Source organism: Apostichopus japonicus, chromosome 20 (assembly GCF_037975245.1).
Source record: "Apostichopus japonicus isolate 1M-3 chromosome 20, ASM3797524v1, whole genome shotgun sequence".
NCBI lineage: Eukaryota > Metazoa > Echinodermata > Holothuroidea > Aspidochirotida > Stichopodidae > Apostichopus > Apostichopus japonicus.
The window spans coordinates 34,185,322-34,203,326 of NC_092580.1; the positions used below are offsets into that span (position 1 = coordinate 34,185,322).

General features: G+C 40.0%; 1 protein-coding gene across 1 annotated transcript; it reads right to left on the bottom strand.

The window, feature by feature from the left end:
• Positions 1–300: 300 nt before the first annotated feature.
• Positions 301–15,558, bottom strand: LOC139961798 (uncharacterized). The gene is made up of 2 exons (XM_071961331.1): positions 13,363–15,558; positions 301–4,652 (listed from the first exon to the last, which is right to left on the bottom strand). The coding sequence occupies exons 1-2, from the start codon at positions 13,481–13,483 to the stop codon at positions 3,313–3,315; spliced, it is 1,461 nt and encodes a 486-aa protein (XP_071817432.1). The 5' UTR covers positions 13,484–15,558; the 3' UTR covers positions 301–3,312.
• Between the last annotated feature and the right edge of the window lie 2,447 nt (positions 15,559–18,005).

The window sequence follows — 18,005 nt, forward strand, 5'->3', positions numbered from 1 at the left end:
TCGCCATTTTGAATGACGTCACTGGTTGGTCACGAACAATCCCATTGGAGGAAAGACGGGTACAGATGACGTAATGAAAAGTTTGAAGTGAGGTAAATAAGAGACAAGAAACCGAAAGTCAGCCTTTTTCGTGGTACGTGTTGTCAAGTATTATGAAAAGTATGAAGTGAAGTAAATAAAAGACAAGATGCCGAAAGTCAGCCTTTTTTCGTGGTACGTGTTGTCAAGTATTATGAAAAGTATGAAGCGAAGTAAATAAAAGACAAGATGCCGAAAGTCAGCCTTTTTTCGTGGTAAGTTTTGTCAAGTATTAATGTTCATAATCCAATTCCACTGAATCTAATAACAGGTGATTCGTTGTGTGTGTGCATATATCGCTTAGGGGCCTAACTATAGTATTATCAGAAAAAAATGCACCAGGAAAGCAAATGAAGCCTGTTGTAATTTATATTTTCTGTACACAGCGTAAAAGCCCATAGCTGGTGAAAGTTTGGTTTAACTTAAGAGCTCGAGGGAATATGTGGCGTCTGAATGCAATGCTTCAGAATTCCCATCTGACATTTAGATTCAAAAGCTGCTTCTTCATCATTCCCTTCCAAAAATGAATTGTAATATGAATAAGCCTTAATCCCAATGGTGGAAAAACCTGCGACTTTGCAGTACGTATTGATACAATGAAGTTTCTCTATAGCACGTGATAAATTTCTCTCGTCGAAAACTTCCTTTGTACTCAATAGTCAAGGTATAGAAGATCTATTGTTTGCATGTTGTGCAGTACCAATAAGTGTCTTTCAGTTCCTGCTCCTCCCCATTAAGGCCCATGCATTGATATTGAAACCACATTGCACATCTATCACAGCAAACACAATCTGTAATACATTCCAAGAAGAACAATCCACATGGCCATTTCAGGGTCTTTGGGTTTTTTGCCTTGCCTTTGCATTTTTCTTTCTTAGTAGGCTTCCTCTTATTGGATAATTGGTTGGAAGAACTGCTACAGGATGCTGTCATGTCTGGGTTGGTTGATGAATGTAAGCTGGAAAGTGGTGGTAGCTTGGAGATCTTCTTCACATTGTTTCCTTTTCTGGGCTCTGACATTTTGATCTGCTTGCGGTGGGCTTCTTTCTTCTGAACCTTTGTAGATCTTTTGTATTCCCTCCTGAATTGTGCAGACGACATATTGATATGCTTCTGAAAAAGCTCCTGTCTAAGCTGTCTTGCACAATCATCAAACTCACCGTCTGGAAACAGCTTGTGTCACATGCTTGTCAAAGCTGGATCCGACATGATTGTCTTAAAAATAAAATCGTACATTTCATCTCCATGGGCTTTGACGGTTTGCTCTGTTTCAAGTTTCCTGACAGTGGCATCTAGCTCAGGCGCGTATCCAGGGGGGCGTTGGGGGCGCGCGCCCTCGGGGTAGAAAAAGAGGAGGGAAAAAAAGAGAAGAAAAGAGGGAAAAAAGAGGGGGGAAAAGAGGAGGAAGGAGAGGAGGAAGGGAAAAGAAAAAGAAGAAAGAGAGAAAGAGAGAAAAAGGAGAAAAGGAGGGAGTAAAAGAAAAACGCCAAGACACCGAGAAGAGAACGAGGAACAGTGACATCATCACAGCACTGATCCCTATTATATACACATGGCCGGGTAGCCAGTGACGGATCGAGGATTTCGGAAGGGGCGTGCGCCTCACCCTATCCTTATACCGACAACTCCATTTTTGACTTTTCCATTTTTCCTCTCTCACTAATGTATCTATATATATATATATACTATATATGGTCTATCATAACGCGTGTGTGTGTATGGACGCCTTAAACAATTGTGCTATGAAAACAACTGTGGCAGGTCTCGACCGAGTCGTCGGCCGGGGAACATGACGCATTTCGGGAAGGGCGACCGCCCCCCTCCCCCTGAGCATATTTTTTTATGATATCGCTAGTAATTTCAAAATAGAAAATGCTTAGATGAAACTTACAAGGCATGGGAAATGTCATTTCCAGCGATCTGGGAGGCATTTTTGGGCAAAATTTTCTTGTACGCTTCGCGCCAACCCATGGTTCTGGGTAGTGCCATTTCCAGCGACCTGGGAGGCATTTTCGGCCAAAATTTTCTTGTACGCTTCGCGCCAACTCGTGGTGGCGCTACGCTTAGATAGTTTGCCTACAGGCTTCGCCCCTCCATTGGCGCGCCTGTTCGAATTTGTAAAGCAAACAGCAGATATCACATCATATGAGTGATCATGAAAATGGCGGTTCCAGGATGAACAGCCTCAAAACGATGTGTGTAGTCATAGGAACCCAATTTGATTTTGGGGGATGTAACGACTTGCCCGAAAAATATCACCTAAATTTTTGCGCGCATTCAACATGTTAATGTCAATGTCATATAAGCAAGCATCGGTTATTACATCGCATGCCATCGTGTACCGTACGCTCCGTGGAAATTTCGCAGTATACCGCGGGATGCTAATGTAAACAACGAAATGTCTTATGTAGATGGAGAAAAAGCATGGTGGTCCAATTATGTCAAATTTGCAATTTAATTTTCTTTCAGTAGGAGCCCCCCCCCCCCCATCCCCGCCTCCTACGCCTATGTGTGTAGTGTTCGCTCTCGGAAATATCTCGTATTTTTTCATTTCCTTCAACCAAGTTTTATAATAGCCGTTATAACAGGGGTTAATATTTGTACACCAATAAATTAACTGTGATTGAATTTTCGAAAATTTCCTTACCAACATTCTTCATCATACTTCCCTCTACTCGTTTAATTTTGACCGGTCTGTTAGGGGTTCAAGGAGGTTTTTCTATATTGGTTGTCCATAGATGAAATTTTGTGCAACATTATGGGTATGTTTTCAAGTGAGTTTATTCACGAGAAATGTGAATTTTCAAATTCTGAACAAATAATGAGCTTAAAACCTTGAAAAGTGGGGCTGACGGGTATTGTGGGCCGCGACGTAGAATCACCTACAAAAGCAATGATCCACAGGACATGCGATGAGGTCAAACATGACTTGTGACTGGTGACAATCTTCAAAAAGGTTTTGGATGGAAAAAACTATTGGGAAATACTTGGTTCTTAGGCAAAAGTGTACAATTGGTTGGTCATTTTCAAGCCTGAGAAGTGCCATTTCCGGTGATCTGGGGGTATAAAACCCAGAAATTTTCTTGTACGCTGCGCGCCAACTCGTGGTGGCGCTCCGCTTAGATAGTAATTCGCGCCCCCCCCCCTCCCCCCGGGTTAGAAAATCCTGGATACGCCCCTGTAGCTGACAGAAAAATTGAAATGTATCATTACTTACATGGCAAAGGCTCTCTCTTAGATTATTTTTCCTCTGGATTCTGCAAGTGATGGTTTGTCACATGAAGTTTCATGTATACTTGCAGCAGTTACTACAAGCATGTCCAGCAGCTCCACTTGTCTGTGTGTGGTGTTTACAAACTCCTTGGCTTTTGGACTGTACATATGCCTCTTCACTGCCTCTCTCTTCCTGTGCCTCACTGTAGCCACACACCACCCACCAATATACCGCAACTTAGATCTGCCACCATCAAAGGTGTCAAACACCTTCTGTGCTTCCTGTGCCTCTCTGTCTGCAGCATCCTTCATCTGTTTAGTTGCATTTGTAGTAACAACTTCCCGAACTTTGCAAGCAAGGCCAAATGCCAGCCTAGATTGTATCTTCTCCAAGGTGGTGGTCAGAAAAAGTTGCTCCACATGGCCAAAGTAGGCTTCAGATCCCAAGTAGTTGTTGAAGGAGGCATAGAAAGTGGAGCAGTTGTGATTTTTGGAGTTGCCTAGTGGTACAAGTGTTTCAAAGAGGCTTTTAACTGTGTTGTAGATTTTACTCATAAAAGAGTCGGCGATGCTGATGCGGGATCTCAGTAAAGTGATTTGGTTGTTAAGGTTTTCCTGCTCCTTTGTTAGGACAATCTTACAGGTCATGGCATCTAGTAAGTCTGTTGTTTGAAAAGGCAATGTGTCACCTGCATCCCCTGTTAGTACCTTCTCGTACATATCCATGAAGTTTAGTAATTCTTCATCACTGTCAGGGTCTTTCTCTTCATGACAACTTGACTGAGGGGTGAAATCTGCTGCCTTTTGTTCAACTTGATGCAAGCTGTCCACATTAACTTGGCAGCAGTGAAGCGTATCCTTCATAGGGGTTGATTCAGAGTCATAGAATTCTCTTGGTTGTGGCTTAAGTAGGTTCAGCTTAAAATGTGTGACATGTAGACCATCTTTGGATTGTGCTCTTTCAATTGCAACTCCGATCTGTCCTGGAAATGTCATATGTCGACAGTCTACTTCTAGTCTCTTAATAGACATTCCCTGGGCCTTGTGGACTGTCATAGCAAAAGCGAGTGCCAGTGGTAGCTGCTTTCTGCTTGCAACATCCTTTCCTTTGTCTGCAGAAAAGACTGTAAATCTAAAGGGATGAACATTAGTTGTACCATCCAATCCGTTAAACTGCACTGTTACATGGCTGGTGTGCATATCCTGCACAATCCCTCTTAGTCCATTCACTAGTGTTCGTGTTACGTTTGCTGTCAGGATAACAGGAGCACTTACCTTCAGATGTAACACCGGTAGTGCCACACTTCTTGACAGCGCTCTTATGTTCCCATCGTCAATTCCTTTGTAACTCTTCATAGTGCCTGCAATGATACAAAAATGAGTATTTAAAAATGTGCATAATATTTATACCAGCACAAGAGATTAATGGCTTGCAATGTTTACCCCTTCAGGTTGACAGAGGGAATCACAATTGAACCGAATGGTTATGTTGCATTCAGGGAGCTTATGAAGGAGAGTAGCCAAAAGTCAAAGAAACAACTGGCCACTGCCTTACAGAAACTATTCCCATTTGCCAAGAAAGGAAGAAAGCAGATTGGTGGGATATCTGTTTTGGTTTACCATGGCATCTCAATGATTCAGAAGGAAAACGTTATCCCCAATGAAGAACCTACATTGCAACTACAGGAACTGACAAATTTATCCAAGCTGATGTCATCTTGGTATCCTGTTCACCAGAGAAACTTGAAGTAAGTGTTAGCTCCTCAATGTTTGTTGATGGTAACATGGTGATGAAAGACATACAAATATGCGATGGCACTTGGACGCTGAAGGTGAGAGGTCGTTCCATAGACATCGATAAACTTGATCTTGACAGCAGATTTGTTTGCACTGAAAGAAGCTTCTTGAAAACAATTGACATTGTTCGGAAACTATCGCTTTGCAGAGGATTTCATCTGATTGAGCCTAGGGAAGAATTACGTTACTTTAGGGTAGAAAAAATTAGATCAGAGATCTCCAGCACAGACGTAACGGTCATACGATCAAGTTACTGCAAACAGGTCCTTTCATGGGCAGCTACTTCAGGTATTTGTACCTGCTGTAAGAAACTACCTTCGCTGAACCTAGGGAAAGATGTGATATTAGATGAAGATGATGACAGCGACATATCTAAGATTTTGGAGAGCTGTTTCCCAAATGCATCACCTGAGATGGAAGTACTTCTGAAGTCACAACATGGTGCCCTTAAAACGAAAAGTCACAAATGGCAGATAGTGGGACAAGGAAATCATCAGTCTCTGCCTATCACTTTGGTTGAGGAACCCACAAGCGTACCAGAACTTAAAAGATAGTAATTACTTGGTTCTACCATCTGGACGTCATCTTCGAAGATACAAGAACATAGTGAAGCAGAGGAGCGGAATACAAGAAGCAGTATTTCATTGGATGTATGAGGCAGATAATGATGCTCACATAGCTCCTGATGGTAGAGCTGGCTTACTGATCCATGATGAGACCAAAATTCAGGAAGATCTTGTTATAGAAATGGATGATGGCAAACCAAAATTGATTGGTTGGGTAGATAGTGGTGTTGAGTGCAATAACCTCAGAACATTAAAAAGCATGGCTGTATCTCAGGAACTAGCTACAGAGGTGTTTTTGGATGCAATATTGTCACGAAACTGATGAAAAACTTGAAAATGACAAGTTATAGTAGCTACATTATGATGAAGTGTTATAGATTGAAAAGATATTTTATCTTTCTTACAATCTTTTAAAAGTTGAACTTCCGATATTTTGAAATATTTAACGTGTACAATACGGTACAAGTGCTGCTTTTTTTAGTTTATACGAAAATCTTGGCAAGTTTCCAAAAAAAGTTTCTCATTAGAAAATCTTGGCAAGTTTCCAGAAAAATTTCCTTGACACTAGATCAAAACCCACTATGAATTGGTTGCGTCCTTATAACCCTATAGTTATATGTAGCACAGGTGCATCTTCGACTAGACCACTACTGTCATGTGTACAAGTAACAATCAGTGCAAAGGTCAACTTGTGTAAGTTTGCTATGCGCGGGCTTTCGTCGAGAACGGCGATTCTTAAAACTTTGCACAGAGAAGTTGTATAGAATATGTGTGATAGCAGAAACGAAGTCGTTCGAACTGAAGTCAAACTCATACGATAGAAGACACTTAAACAGTATGCGTTTACGAACGTTACATACAAGAAAAAAAAATAAATGTGGACGACAATAAATGGTTATAAACATTTCCCGTGATGCTGATAATAAAATTCAGTACAACAGCGATCTTCCCGCGCCGGGCCGTGTGACACACACCTGGTAGTGTGAGAAAGAAGTCGTTGACGTTACCATTGTGAGTAGGTTGGGATTTGGGAACGCTCATCATTTACCGCGAATGGCACTTTTACATTCACGAAGCATGTTCACGTGCCCTATAGTTAGGCTAGATGTTTTACATTGACTTCCGTTTGGTATTAGGCTACACACAATCATGGGATGTCAGTATTGTGGAAGGGGAAATGATATCGAGACCAATTGTACGGCAATAAACCAAGGTGCAATGAATGCGAACAATAGACCATTGATAAGTTGCGACGGACTGTGCAAGTAAGCTCCTATTCATAAATTTCTGTCACTCTTTCTTGTTGCTAAGAAAGCCTATTGTTACGTGTTCGTAGACCCAACCCACGGCTACCTCATTAACTTGCCAAGTGAAGCACTGTGGTCACTAGGCCGTGAAGAATATTCAGTAGCAGCACAATGGGCAGCAGATTTGCGTGGCACCAGGCGAGGACTAGATTTGGCTATGCTCCCTTACAAGTTTACTTTCTGGGGTATACAGGATTTCGGTGGCCAATCTGTCACTTTCCAACTTGTGGCGTGAAAGCATCTGAGTTGTATGTGATGCTGTGGGATGTCATTGCAAAGCTACAAGATTGGGGGTTTACAATTGACTGTATTTTGCAGGATGTTGGAGCAGCAAACAGACAATTTATTACTTTACATTTTAGTAAGGTACGAACAGATAGTAAGTATCTTGCGGCAAACATTGTAAATCCATCAAGAGTAGTGGCAATGTGCCAGGATTTCTCACATATTGTTAAGAAGATTAGAAATGGCATTATGAAGAGCGGTGATCACCCATCACCCATCAAAACACGTAAACTTTAACTCAATGGAAATTATATTGTATGGTAGCAATGGATAGACGCTGTTAAGTGGGATCGGAAAGTTAACAGCAGACCTATTCATCAGAAGATTTCCGGTTCACACTTATTTCCTGATTCTTCTGAGAAGATGAGGAATCACCTGGTCGAGGAAATGCTTGATGCAGATGCTTTAAACCTCCTTAAATATTACAGAGCAAGCTTGATAAATGGAAATGGTCTCGATAGCACAATTGAATTGCTGGAAATAACCAGTAAAATTATTCAAATCTTCAGAGATAACCGGCCAATTAAGGATGTACATGATGACAGAATTGCCACTCTGGGTAAAGCCTGCAAATTTTTTCAAGATTGGAGAAACTTTGCTCTGACAAATGTCCATGTCCCTGACAAAGAGAAAAGAAAATGCATCCCCTCAACAGAGTGCTGTGATGACATCGAATCTCTCCTGTTGTCATTTCCAGAGATTTGCCGGATTCATCTGGAGGAATATCCAAATGGATATATTATACCATCACGTTTTAATTCTGATATTATTTGTTATATATTAAGAGTTTAGTAACATGTGCAAGTAAAAGAAGTTCGTGTGCAATATGTAGATCGTGTGCACATCACCCTAAGTATTATGAAAGGCCATGCATACCAATGTATTGTATTCTAATAATGTAATGAAAATAAACTACTCAGACACACTCAGGCTGTTGACCACGAAAGACCGTCTCCGGGTACTCTATAATATGTCTCTCTTGGAACCTTTCGGTTTTGTTTACACCTTTTCCAAGATATAAAATTGGCGACGGGGATGCTGTTAAATAATATACGCTAAACAAGCCAACGAAATAATGGCTGTTTTCGGCCATGTCGGAGTTTTCGACGAAAAGCTGGAACTGTTTGCAGATTACGCAGATAGATGTGACGCTTTCATCGCAGCGAATGATGTAGCAGAGGAAAAACGTGCTAAGTTTTTCCTTGCTGTGGTGGGTGTAATCTCCTACAGATTATTGAAAGATTTATGTAGTCCTAATCTACCGAACACTAAGAGTTACGGAGATTTAAAGAAACTACTACAGGATCACTATTCACCACGTTCAATCGTCATCGCAGAAAGACATAGATTCTGGACAGCTACCCAAGGGGAGAACGAATCTATATCATGCTTCATAGTCAGACTCAAAAATGTAAGTGCCCATTGCAATTTCGGGACCTTTTTGGAAGAAGCTTTACGTGACCGTTTGGTTTCTGGATTACATGCCAAAATGTCCAAAACTCAAACGCATCTACTATCCGTGGCTGATCTAACTTTTGACAAGGCTAAAAATAAATGCTTAGCTGATGAAATGGCTTATATCGCTACCAAAGATTACCTGCATACAACTAATATAGACGCAACTAATGCCGTGTATAGTGGACAACCAACCCATCGCTTCAAAGGCAAAGCTCATGGCAGCCGAGGCTCATTTCGTTACAAATGTAAAGGCTGTGGAGGTAAGCACAAGTGAGCTGATTGCCCATACAAGGAAGTTACGTGCCATAACTGTAAACGGAAAGGTCACTTACAGCGGGTATGTCGCTCTGGAGGACAACATGGTTCCAGTGAAAGTACCAACACCAGGAACAGAGGAGGGTTAAGACCAAATAATTTCAAAGCGGGACATGCTAATACCAAGCACGTGGCCGATGGCAATCAAGGAGGTAGAGGACAGCGTATATCTTGATGGCGTTCAGGATGAAAGGTACCAGTCTGAAGGTTTTGGACTATACAATGTCACTAGTAATTACAGTGTGTCACCTTACAGGATTCGTATGTCGGTAGGGAAAGGGAAAGCAGATAATATTTCTATGGAAATTGACACTGGTTACTAGGTCAACGATTTCAGAATCTGCTTACATGTCAGAGTTAGCCAATATGTAACCTTTAAAGAAGTGTGATTTTGCTTTACGCAGTTATACAGGTGAGCTAATTCCTACATTAGGCTGCGTTAGTGTACCTGTTAAGTTAAGTCTAGAACTTCCCACCTGGCTGATATCATTGATGTACAAGGTAAATGCCCATCTTTGTTTGGTCGAGATTTATTGCAAAAGATAAACTTAGATTGGAACCAAATATTCACTGTGAAATCCGAACCGCAGTTAAGACAAAAAGGTCAAAATCATTTGGGTGACATTGGTGCTTTAAGAAAATCTGAAATTGTGCTTCCTACTTGCCAACCTTGTGATCCCGAAGGCTTTCGTGAGCTTCTAGAGAAGCATCGTAAACTATTTTCTGATAAAGATACAGGGATTAAAGATTTTACAGCTTCTCTGAAATTAAAACCGAATGCAAAATCGACTTATCAAAAGTCTAGAGCCGTTCCTTATTCCATGGTTGACAAGGTAGAACAAGAATATAAAAGGCTAATTGAAGCAGATATCCTAACCCCAGTAACGTCTAGTAAGTGGGCGTCCCCCACTGTACATGTACCTAAAGCAAATGGATCTGTAAGGGTCTGTGGAGACTACAAACAGGTCAATAGTGTAATTGAAGATGATGGGTATAGGCTTCTTATTGTGCAAGATTTGTTTGCGAAATTGGCCCAGGAAGGCTCACAACCCAAAGTATATTCTGTAGTCGATCTAACTGGTGCATTCAATCAATTGTTCTTAGATGCAGAATCGGCGCAGTTGCTAGTTTTGAATACGCATAAAGGTTTATTAGCTCCTAAGCGTCTCTGTTTAGGCGTAAAAACGGCTCCTGTGCTATTTCAATCCACTATGGACAAAATATTGACTGGTATTCCTCATGTATTTTGTTATGTAGATGATATCCTTGTTGCGACAAACAATGTCGAAGAACATCTTAAGATTCTAAGACTTCTGTTCGATAGACTTGATAAGTATAATTTGCGCTTAAATGCAAGCAAATGTCAATTCTTCAAACCACAAGTCCAATATTTAGGTCATGATCTAAGCGGTAAGGGCATTCAACCAGTTCAAGACAAAATTGAAGCAATAATGCGTGCGCCAAGACCTACCAATGTTTCAAGAGCTAAAGTCGTTTTTGGGAATAGTTAATTACTATGGCAAGTTTGTTGAAAATTTAGCTTCCAAACTTCACCCCTTGTATACATTGCTGCAACACAAGTCGGAATGGAGTTGGTCCAACGAGTGCGAGCAAGCTTTCATGTATGTTAAAACTGTCCTAACAGGCGATAAAGTACTAATTCATTATGACCCTACGAAAACACTGGTATTGAGCGTAGACGCGAGTCCCTATGGGTTAGGTGCGATTATAAGCCACAAGTTAAGCGATGGTACTGAGCGTCCTATAGCCTATGCTTCCAGGACACTCAGTTCAGCAGATAAAACCATGCCCAAATTGATAAAGAGGGGCTTGCTATAATATTCGGGTTAAAGAAGTTCCACTTGTATCTTTACGGTCGTAAATTTACCTTGGTGACAGACCACCAACCTTTGACCCGCATATTTGGTCCAAAGTCAGCGATACCGCCTTTAGCTGCAGCGCGGATGCAACGCTGGGCTCTAATTTTAGCGGGTTATCAATATGAGATAGTCTATCGCACTTCTACACAAAACGCCAATGCGGATCTTTTAAGTAAATTGCCATTACAAGACAAACTAACTCAAATTACAGATCCTGATGAATGTTATGTTTTTTCTACCGTAGTCGATCAGCTTCCTGTTACAGCTGAGACGATTGCGAAGGCCACTAACCAAGACATTGTTTAACAAAAGTATACGAATATACCTTGTCTGGATGGTCAAAACATTGTGAGGAGGAAGAATTGAAACCATATTGGACAAGACGGTTAGAACTTTCATTAGAAAATGGTTGCATATTATGGGGTAGACGTGTTATTATTCCGCAACAATGTCAGCAACACATTTTAAATGAATTGCATGATTGTCACACCGGTATGTCTCGTATGAAATCTCTGGGTAGATCTTTTGTCTGGTGGCCAGGCATGGATTATGACATTGAGGACCTAGTTAGATATTGTTCTGTTTGTTCAAATGAACAGAACACCCCAAGGAAAACACCCCTAATCCTTTGGCCTTGGGCTACCGAACCATGGCAGAGAATTCACCTAGATTTTGCAGAAATTAATGGCCAACAGTTTCTGTTACTGGTTGATAGTCATTCTAAGTGGCTTGAAGTTTTCCCAATGTCGAGTACAACAGCTTCAGCTACGGTTTCCAAGTTGCAAACAGTATTTGCTCAGTTTGGTCTTCCTGTACAAGTTGTGACTGATAATGGTCCACAGTTCATTGCAGAGGAATTCAAAGGTTTTCTTCAAACTAACTCTGTTCAACATACTTTGACCCCTCCATACCACCCTTCTAGCAATGGCTTGGCAGAAAGACATGTTCAAACTTTCAAGAGAATGTTTAAGAAATCAGAAACAAAGTTTGCTAGTTTACAGCATAAGGTTGCACACATTCTATTTCAGTATAGAAATATTCCCCACACAACTACTGAAAAGACCCCAGCAGAGCTCTTTTTGAAAAGAGCTCCCCAAACCAAGCTTACACTTGTTAAGCCATCTCTAAAACGTTCGGTCAAGTACCGTCAGGCTAAATCTAAATTCTATCAAGATGGTGTAAATCCGAAAATGATATCCTTCTACCTATATCAGTCGGTAAAAGTCCGACATTTGAGAGGAGGAAAGGTTAAGTGGATACCTGGGACAATAGTTGAGGTTAAAGGTCCACAAATCTATTTGGTTAGAACACCAGGGAACAACCGTCGGTATGTGCATGCTAATCACCTTAGGCATGATGATTCTAGACGTCAAAATGCTAATCCTGAAATGGATATTGAAAATCCAAATCAGGATACCAGGTTTTAACCCAGTGCCATAAGGTTTCCTTCTGTACCACATACTTCTATGGTTCCAGAAATCAAGCCAGATCCCTCACCATCTGTTAATACGTCTCCATCTAAAGCTTCATCTCATATTCCTATTGATTCTAAATTTCAAAACTTTGATGAGCAAACCCCTATTTCTACGCCAGCAAAAAACCAAACCTAGTTCAAAACTTTCTAGTCCTGGAGATTCTTGTGTCGTAAAAACCAGGTCCGGTAGAGTTGTCCGACCACCTAAGTTTTTAAATTTGTAACTTTATCTTCGACAGACATCAATAGTGTATTTTTATATCATGTTTCATGATTCGGTATGTCAGTGATGTTATTGGTTTGTGTATTGTGAAAGTTGTATATTTTGATATCTCCAATAGTTTAGTCGTGTAGTTTTTTTGTAGTAGATTACTTGTCAAAGTGAATTCGTATTTTCCGTGAATATTTTGCTAATATTATATGTTCGTTGTTGCAATAATAAAATAGTGGTCTCATAGCTGCAAGGGAGGATTGTTATATATTAAGAGTTTAGTAACATGTGCAAATAAAAGAAGTTCGTGTGCAATATGTAGATCGTGTGCACACCACCCTAAGTATTATGAAAGGCCATGCATACCAATGTATTGTATTCTAATAATGTAATGAGTATAAACTACTCAGACACACTCAGGCTGTTGACCACGAAAGACCATCTCCGGGTACTCTATAATATGTCTCTCTTGGAACCTTTCGGTTTTGTTTACACCTTTTCCAAGATATAAAATTATTGAGAACCATTTCTGTCAACAAAGAGATCTGCATAATGGCAATGCCACACACCCTACATACTCTTCTTATTGTTCCACAATTAATTCTATTATTTTAGGTCAGTCACTAAAATCCAGAGGAAGGAAATCAAATGCTGGTGTAGCATCTGCAAAACCTTTCAGCTTTTATGTTCATCAACCTCTAGTAAAGAAGATGTAGTATGTATAGTGTGTTTATCTTGAAGTTAAATTTTTACAGATATTTATAATTATTAGTATTACCATTCATATTCAGTAAGCAGTCTGAGTTTACTTTCTCAACATCATAGTTAAGGGCAAATAGTTTCATAGGACGTTCCCCATGTGGTAGTGGTCTTGCCAAGGATTTCACCATTTGTTCCATTTGAGCAATCCAGGCCTTGGCTTAGCTCATGAACAGCAGTAATTAAATCCACTGAAAAAGATGAGCAATTTAAAAACATGAGAAAGTGATTTCATCAGTTGCATTTGAATTCATATCAAGCTTATACACAATATGCTAATACTTAAGTTAACATAGGGTTTTTGGTTTTAATGAAACCTACAGGTATGCCAAAAAAAAAAAGCTCCTATTTCAACTTGATCAATAAGTTTGTTTCGTTAGAAACAGTGAGAAAGTCTCAGTTACTGTTTTATTTTTCAATTTTGATTAAAATGATCATGCATGATTTACTGCACCAAGGTCATATTTAATTATTTTAAGTCTTGTAAGCAGATATGATACCTTCAAAGGCTCAAAATAGAGCTGGCAGGAAGGATAAACATTTATATATTTTTAATTCAAAATGTGTTAATGCTGATCAGTGAAAATTAAATGAGATACTGTATATAGTCTAAAATCCTATAGAAGTAAAAGTCAATCAGTAATAATGTAATGCCAGTTAAAATTGTGCTTCTTACCTTCATTTTGTCTGTATACTTTGGTTAAGACAAACTGGTGAGGAACAAAACTCTTCAGTAAAGTTTCACTCAATATCATGTCACCAGGATCATTGAAGTGATGGTTGGGTACTGGTTTCAGCTGAAAAAATCACCTCCAAGGATCACTTGCATGCCACCAAAGGGCAGAGATTTTCACGATCACGAACTCTTCTGCTGATGACCTCGATTTGCAGGAACACTTTTCTTAATATCATAGATACCTCATCTATGATAAGGGTATCAGTAGATATGATACCATCTCTAATTCTTTTGTAGTCGATGTTGTTTCGGATCTTATGTATGATTTCATCATCGGTATACCGTCGATCACTTATACCAAAAAAAAACATGCAGGGTTGTCCCTCCTACAGCAACTGCTGCTAGACCAGTTGAAGCAGTCATCTTAACATTTCGGTTCAATCCTGTAAGGGAATGCTCTATGGATTTGATAAGATTTGTTTTACCAGTTCCAGCTTGGCCAAGAACGAAAAAATTATGGCCCTTCTTTGCTGCTGCAACAATCTCTGATTCCATGTTGAATAAAGTAAGTGAAGCTAGTGCAGTACCATGTTATACAGGGGACCATGTGGCAATCATGCTGAAAATGTGATTCTCTTAAAATTTGGTTGTCATTTAATAGCCAAATTGTTAATAACACTTTTCTTTTTCATTTACTTTGTGGGTCATTGTAGTTCATTTTACTGGATGTGTAACATGTATATTTAACCATAACTGCTTTCTATATATGAAACGCTATTAAAAACTAAAGGAATCTTAACCACTTTCACTATCATTACAGTGTTTTGTTTTTGTTTTGTTTTTGGTCACTCGTGCCTTGTGGTACGGTGTGCTAGCGCAAATGATTAAACTTTTCATTATGTCATCTGTACCCGTCTTCCTCCAATGGGATCGTTCGTGACCAACCAGTGACGTCATTCAAAATGGCGAAAAGAATTGGATTGTCGTGATCACAGGCACTCGTAACGTTACGTAGGTGTATAGTATATAAACACGCCGTGTTTATATACTATACACCTACATAACGTTACGAGTGCCTGTGGTCGATATCTACAATAGTAGTTATTAGTGTGCAATTGTATAGAAATATAATGACACTGGAAAGATTCAATGCTCACAAAAGTAATAATCGTTTACAATATGACAATGCAATTCTAGAGGTTTATGACTGTGTTCTATCACGTTATTCTTTTAAGGCATGTAGGTTGATACTACTGATATAATAGCATTGAACGTACAGAACGCACGTTGCTTGAAAAAAAAGGCTGTAATCGTCTACACGAATATCACTAGCTAATTGAACATGTTGGTATTGGGCATATACAGGCAATATCGTTAGGCTCGTAATACCTAGGCTCCCTTGTGGTAATGGAGAGGCCATCTTTTCGAGATAATCATGGTGTATTTCGAGATAAATCCGTGCATACGTACGTAAGTACGTACGTTAGGTTTGACGTTATATATGATAACGGATTGTGTAGCCTATATCATGTCAATCATATGGTGTTGGTAAATCCAAATGAACAAGGTGGCTGATCTCCTAATTGTGACCATCTTGGCAAAACTGGTCACGACTTACAAAGATATCCGGTTAATGTTCGCCCAGTGTCATAACATTGTGATAAGTGAAAGACATACCAAAGGGAAATTAACACGTAGTAAACCTTGGGCGCAGACACTGATGACCGATTTTATTAGATTCATTTCAGAGCGGTCGATAAGTTCAGACCAGTTACATGCATAGGCGTACGAGGCGGGGGGCAGGGGGCAGACTGCCCCCCCCCCCAAATTTCCAGAGGACAAGAAATTCGGGCAAAAGTCCTGAAAAATTCGGGCAGCCTAAGAGGAGAAAAAAATATATATATATTTTTTTTTTTCTCCTCTTAGGCTGCCCGAATTTTTCAGGACTTTTGCCCGAATTTCTTGAAAAAAAATATATATATATTTTTAATCTCCTCTTAGGCTGCCCGAATTTTTCAGGACTTTTGCCCGAATTTCTTGTCCTCTGGAATATATATATATATATATATATATATATATATATATATATATATATATATATATATATATATATATATATACATATATATATAAATATGCAGTAGCTTGCCCGAATCTTTTTCAAATTTTTGCCCGACAATTCTATGATTTTCTTTATTTAGCATCATGATGCCCGAATATTTCCGTGTAACACCACCGTAAGCGCAGTTCATCTGGGCTACCACGCTTTTTGCACGATCAATTTTTTTCTAACTAGTCAATTGTTTACCTGGACCAAGGGTGGCGGAACCGGGGGGGCACAGGGGGCACGTGCCCCCCACTTTGCCTCAGGTTAAAAATGTGCCTTTTTTCTACATAAAAATTGAGGTGCCTCAAATTAGCAAGAGACCAGGGAACCAGAATGAACACTCGGGAAGGGCCGTTTCCGGCCATCTGAGGGGTTTTTAAAACCAAAAATTTTATAGTAGCTCCGCGCCAACCGATGGTGGCGCTCCGCTCAGATAGTCGTGCATACAACTTTGCAAATCCTGGCTTAGCCTGTGCCTTTTAATGAATTTCTGTGGGGCAAACTCAAATCTATTTCGAATGGAAAAAAATTGTTACGATATTAACAAGAAAAAAACTCTAATTCGGAAGATTCCTACATTAGCAACTAGTATGATTTCACCTCATTTTGTCTCAAAAGAAATCTTGTTCTTGGTTTCCCAATTTGCGCATTGGATATTGCAGTGCTAGTATGCATATTTTCCTTTGGGGGGGGGGGGGCGTTGATGGAGTGATGTGTATACACAAATATGATAAAATGCAATAAGAGTTATAAAGGGTACTAAATATAAGGCTGCATCAGTCCAATCGAATTTCTGCAAAGTGCCCTTTGATGTCGGTGCCCCCCCCCCAGTTTAAAAGTGCTTCCGCCGCCCTTGACCTGGACATCCCCAACATGAGTGTTTATAAGAAAAAAATTCTTTTTCATGGATGGTGGGGGGGGAGTGCAGGTTTATCATATTCTTTGTTATATTTTATACTTTTTTGTGAGACAAATTGCAGTCTCACCCGACACAGCGACATTTTCCCGCCTACGTGTCGTTGAACAATGTATGTTTTCCTGGAGGTAGCTGAGTACTGTGTTAAAATAATAAATAAGGTAACTAAATAGGAGCTTAAAAAATATACTGTCTCATTTTTCCCCTTCAAAGTGATGTTACCTGTTTTTCTTCTTCTAATTTACCAAATTTTTGGGGAAGTGTAAATTTCTAAAACGTGAGATTATAAAATAAAGAATGTTTAGATGCAACTTGCAAGGCCTCAGAAGTGCCGTTTCCGGCAATCTGAGAGGCATTGTTTGCCCAAAATTTTCTTGTACGCTACGCGCCAACCGATGGTGGCGCTCCGCTTAGATAGTGTCACGGGAACTTTCGGGCACAAAAAGTTCTGCCCCCCCCCCAAACTGAAATGGTCCCGTACGCCTATGGTTACATGGATATAGGAAGATACATACAAAATGCTATGATGGTGGATTTCGTGTAAAGCAAGAAGATGTTCGTTTGATTCTTTAACAACTTGGCCCTGAAGAAGTATAATGCAGGAAAGGAAGACTCCTTAGGAGACGCATATTATGCAAGAGGGCCAAATTATATATGACATGTGGACGATGGATATTCAAGAAAACTTATATGGCTCAAAGTGTATCATACCAACAACGATCCACGGTTAATATTGGGGGGGGGGGGGGGGGTTGAAGTAGTTATTGAATGTGGAGGAAGCCCTTCTGTGGTTCGTGCTCACCGTGGTGCACGTAATATGCACTGAATATACAGTGCATATTCGGTGCATATTCAGTATATTCAGTGCATATGCTGAATATCCACTGAATGCGCACGTATACGTGATTTCAAAGAATTTCTTAGACCTCAGATCTTCACCTTGTCCAGCAGTGACAACTAACG

Excerpts from the sequence above, each read along its gene's own strand:
- LOC139961798 (XM_071961331.1), bottom strand. The coding sequence starts at position 13,483 with ATGGAACAAATGGTGAAATCCTTGGCAAGACCACTACCACATGGGGAA. Across the intron at positions 4,653-13,362 it reads CTGCTTACTGAATATGAATG|GCACTATGAAGAGTTACAAA; the intron begins GTAATACTAATA and ends GTATCATTGCAG.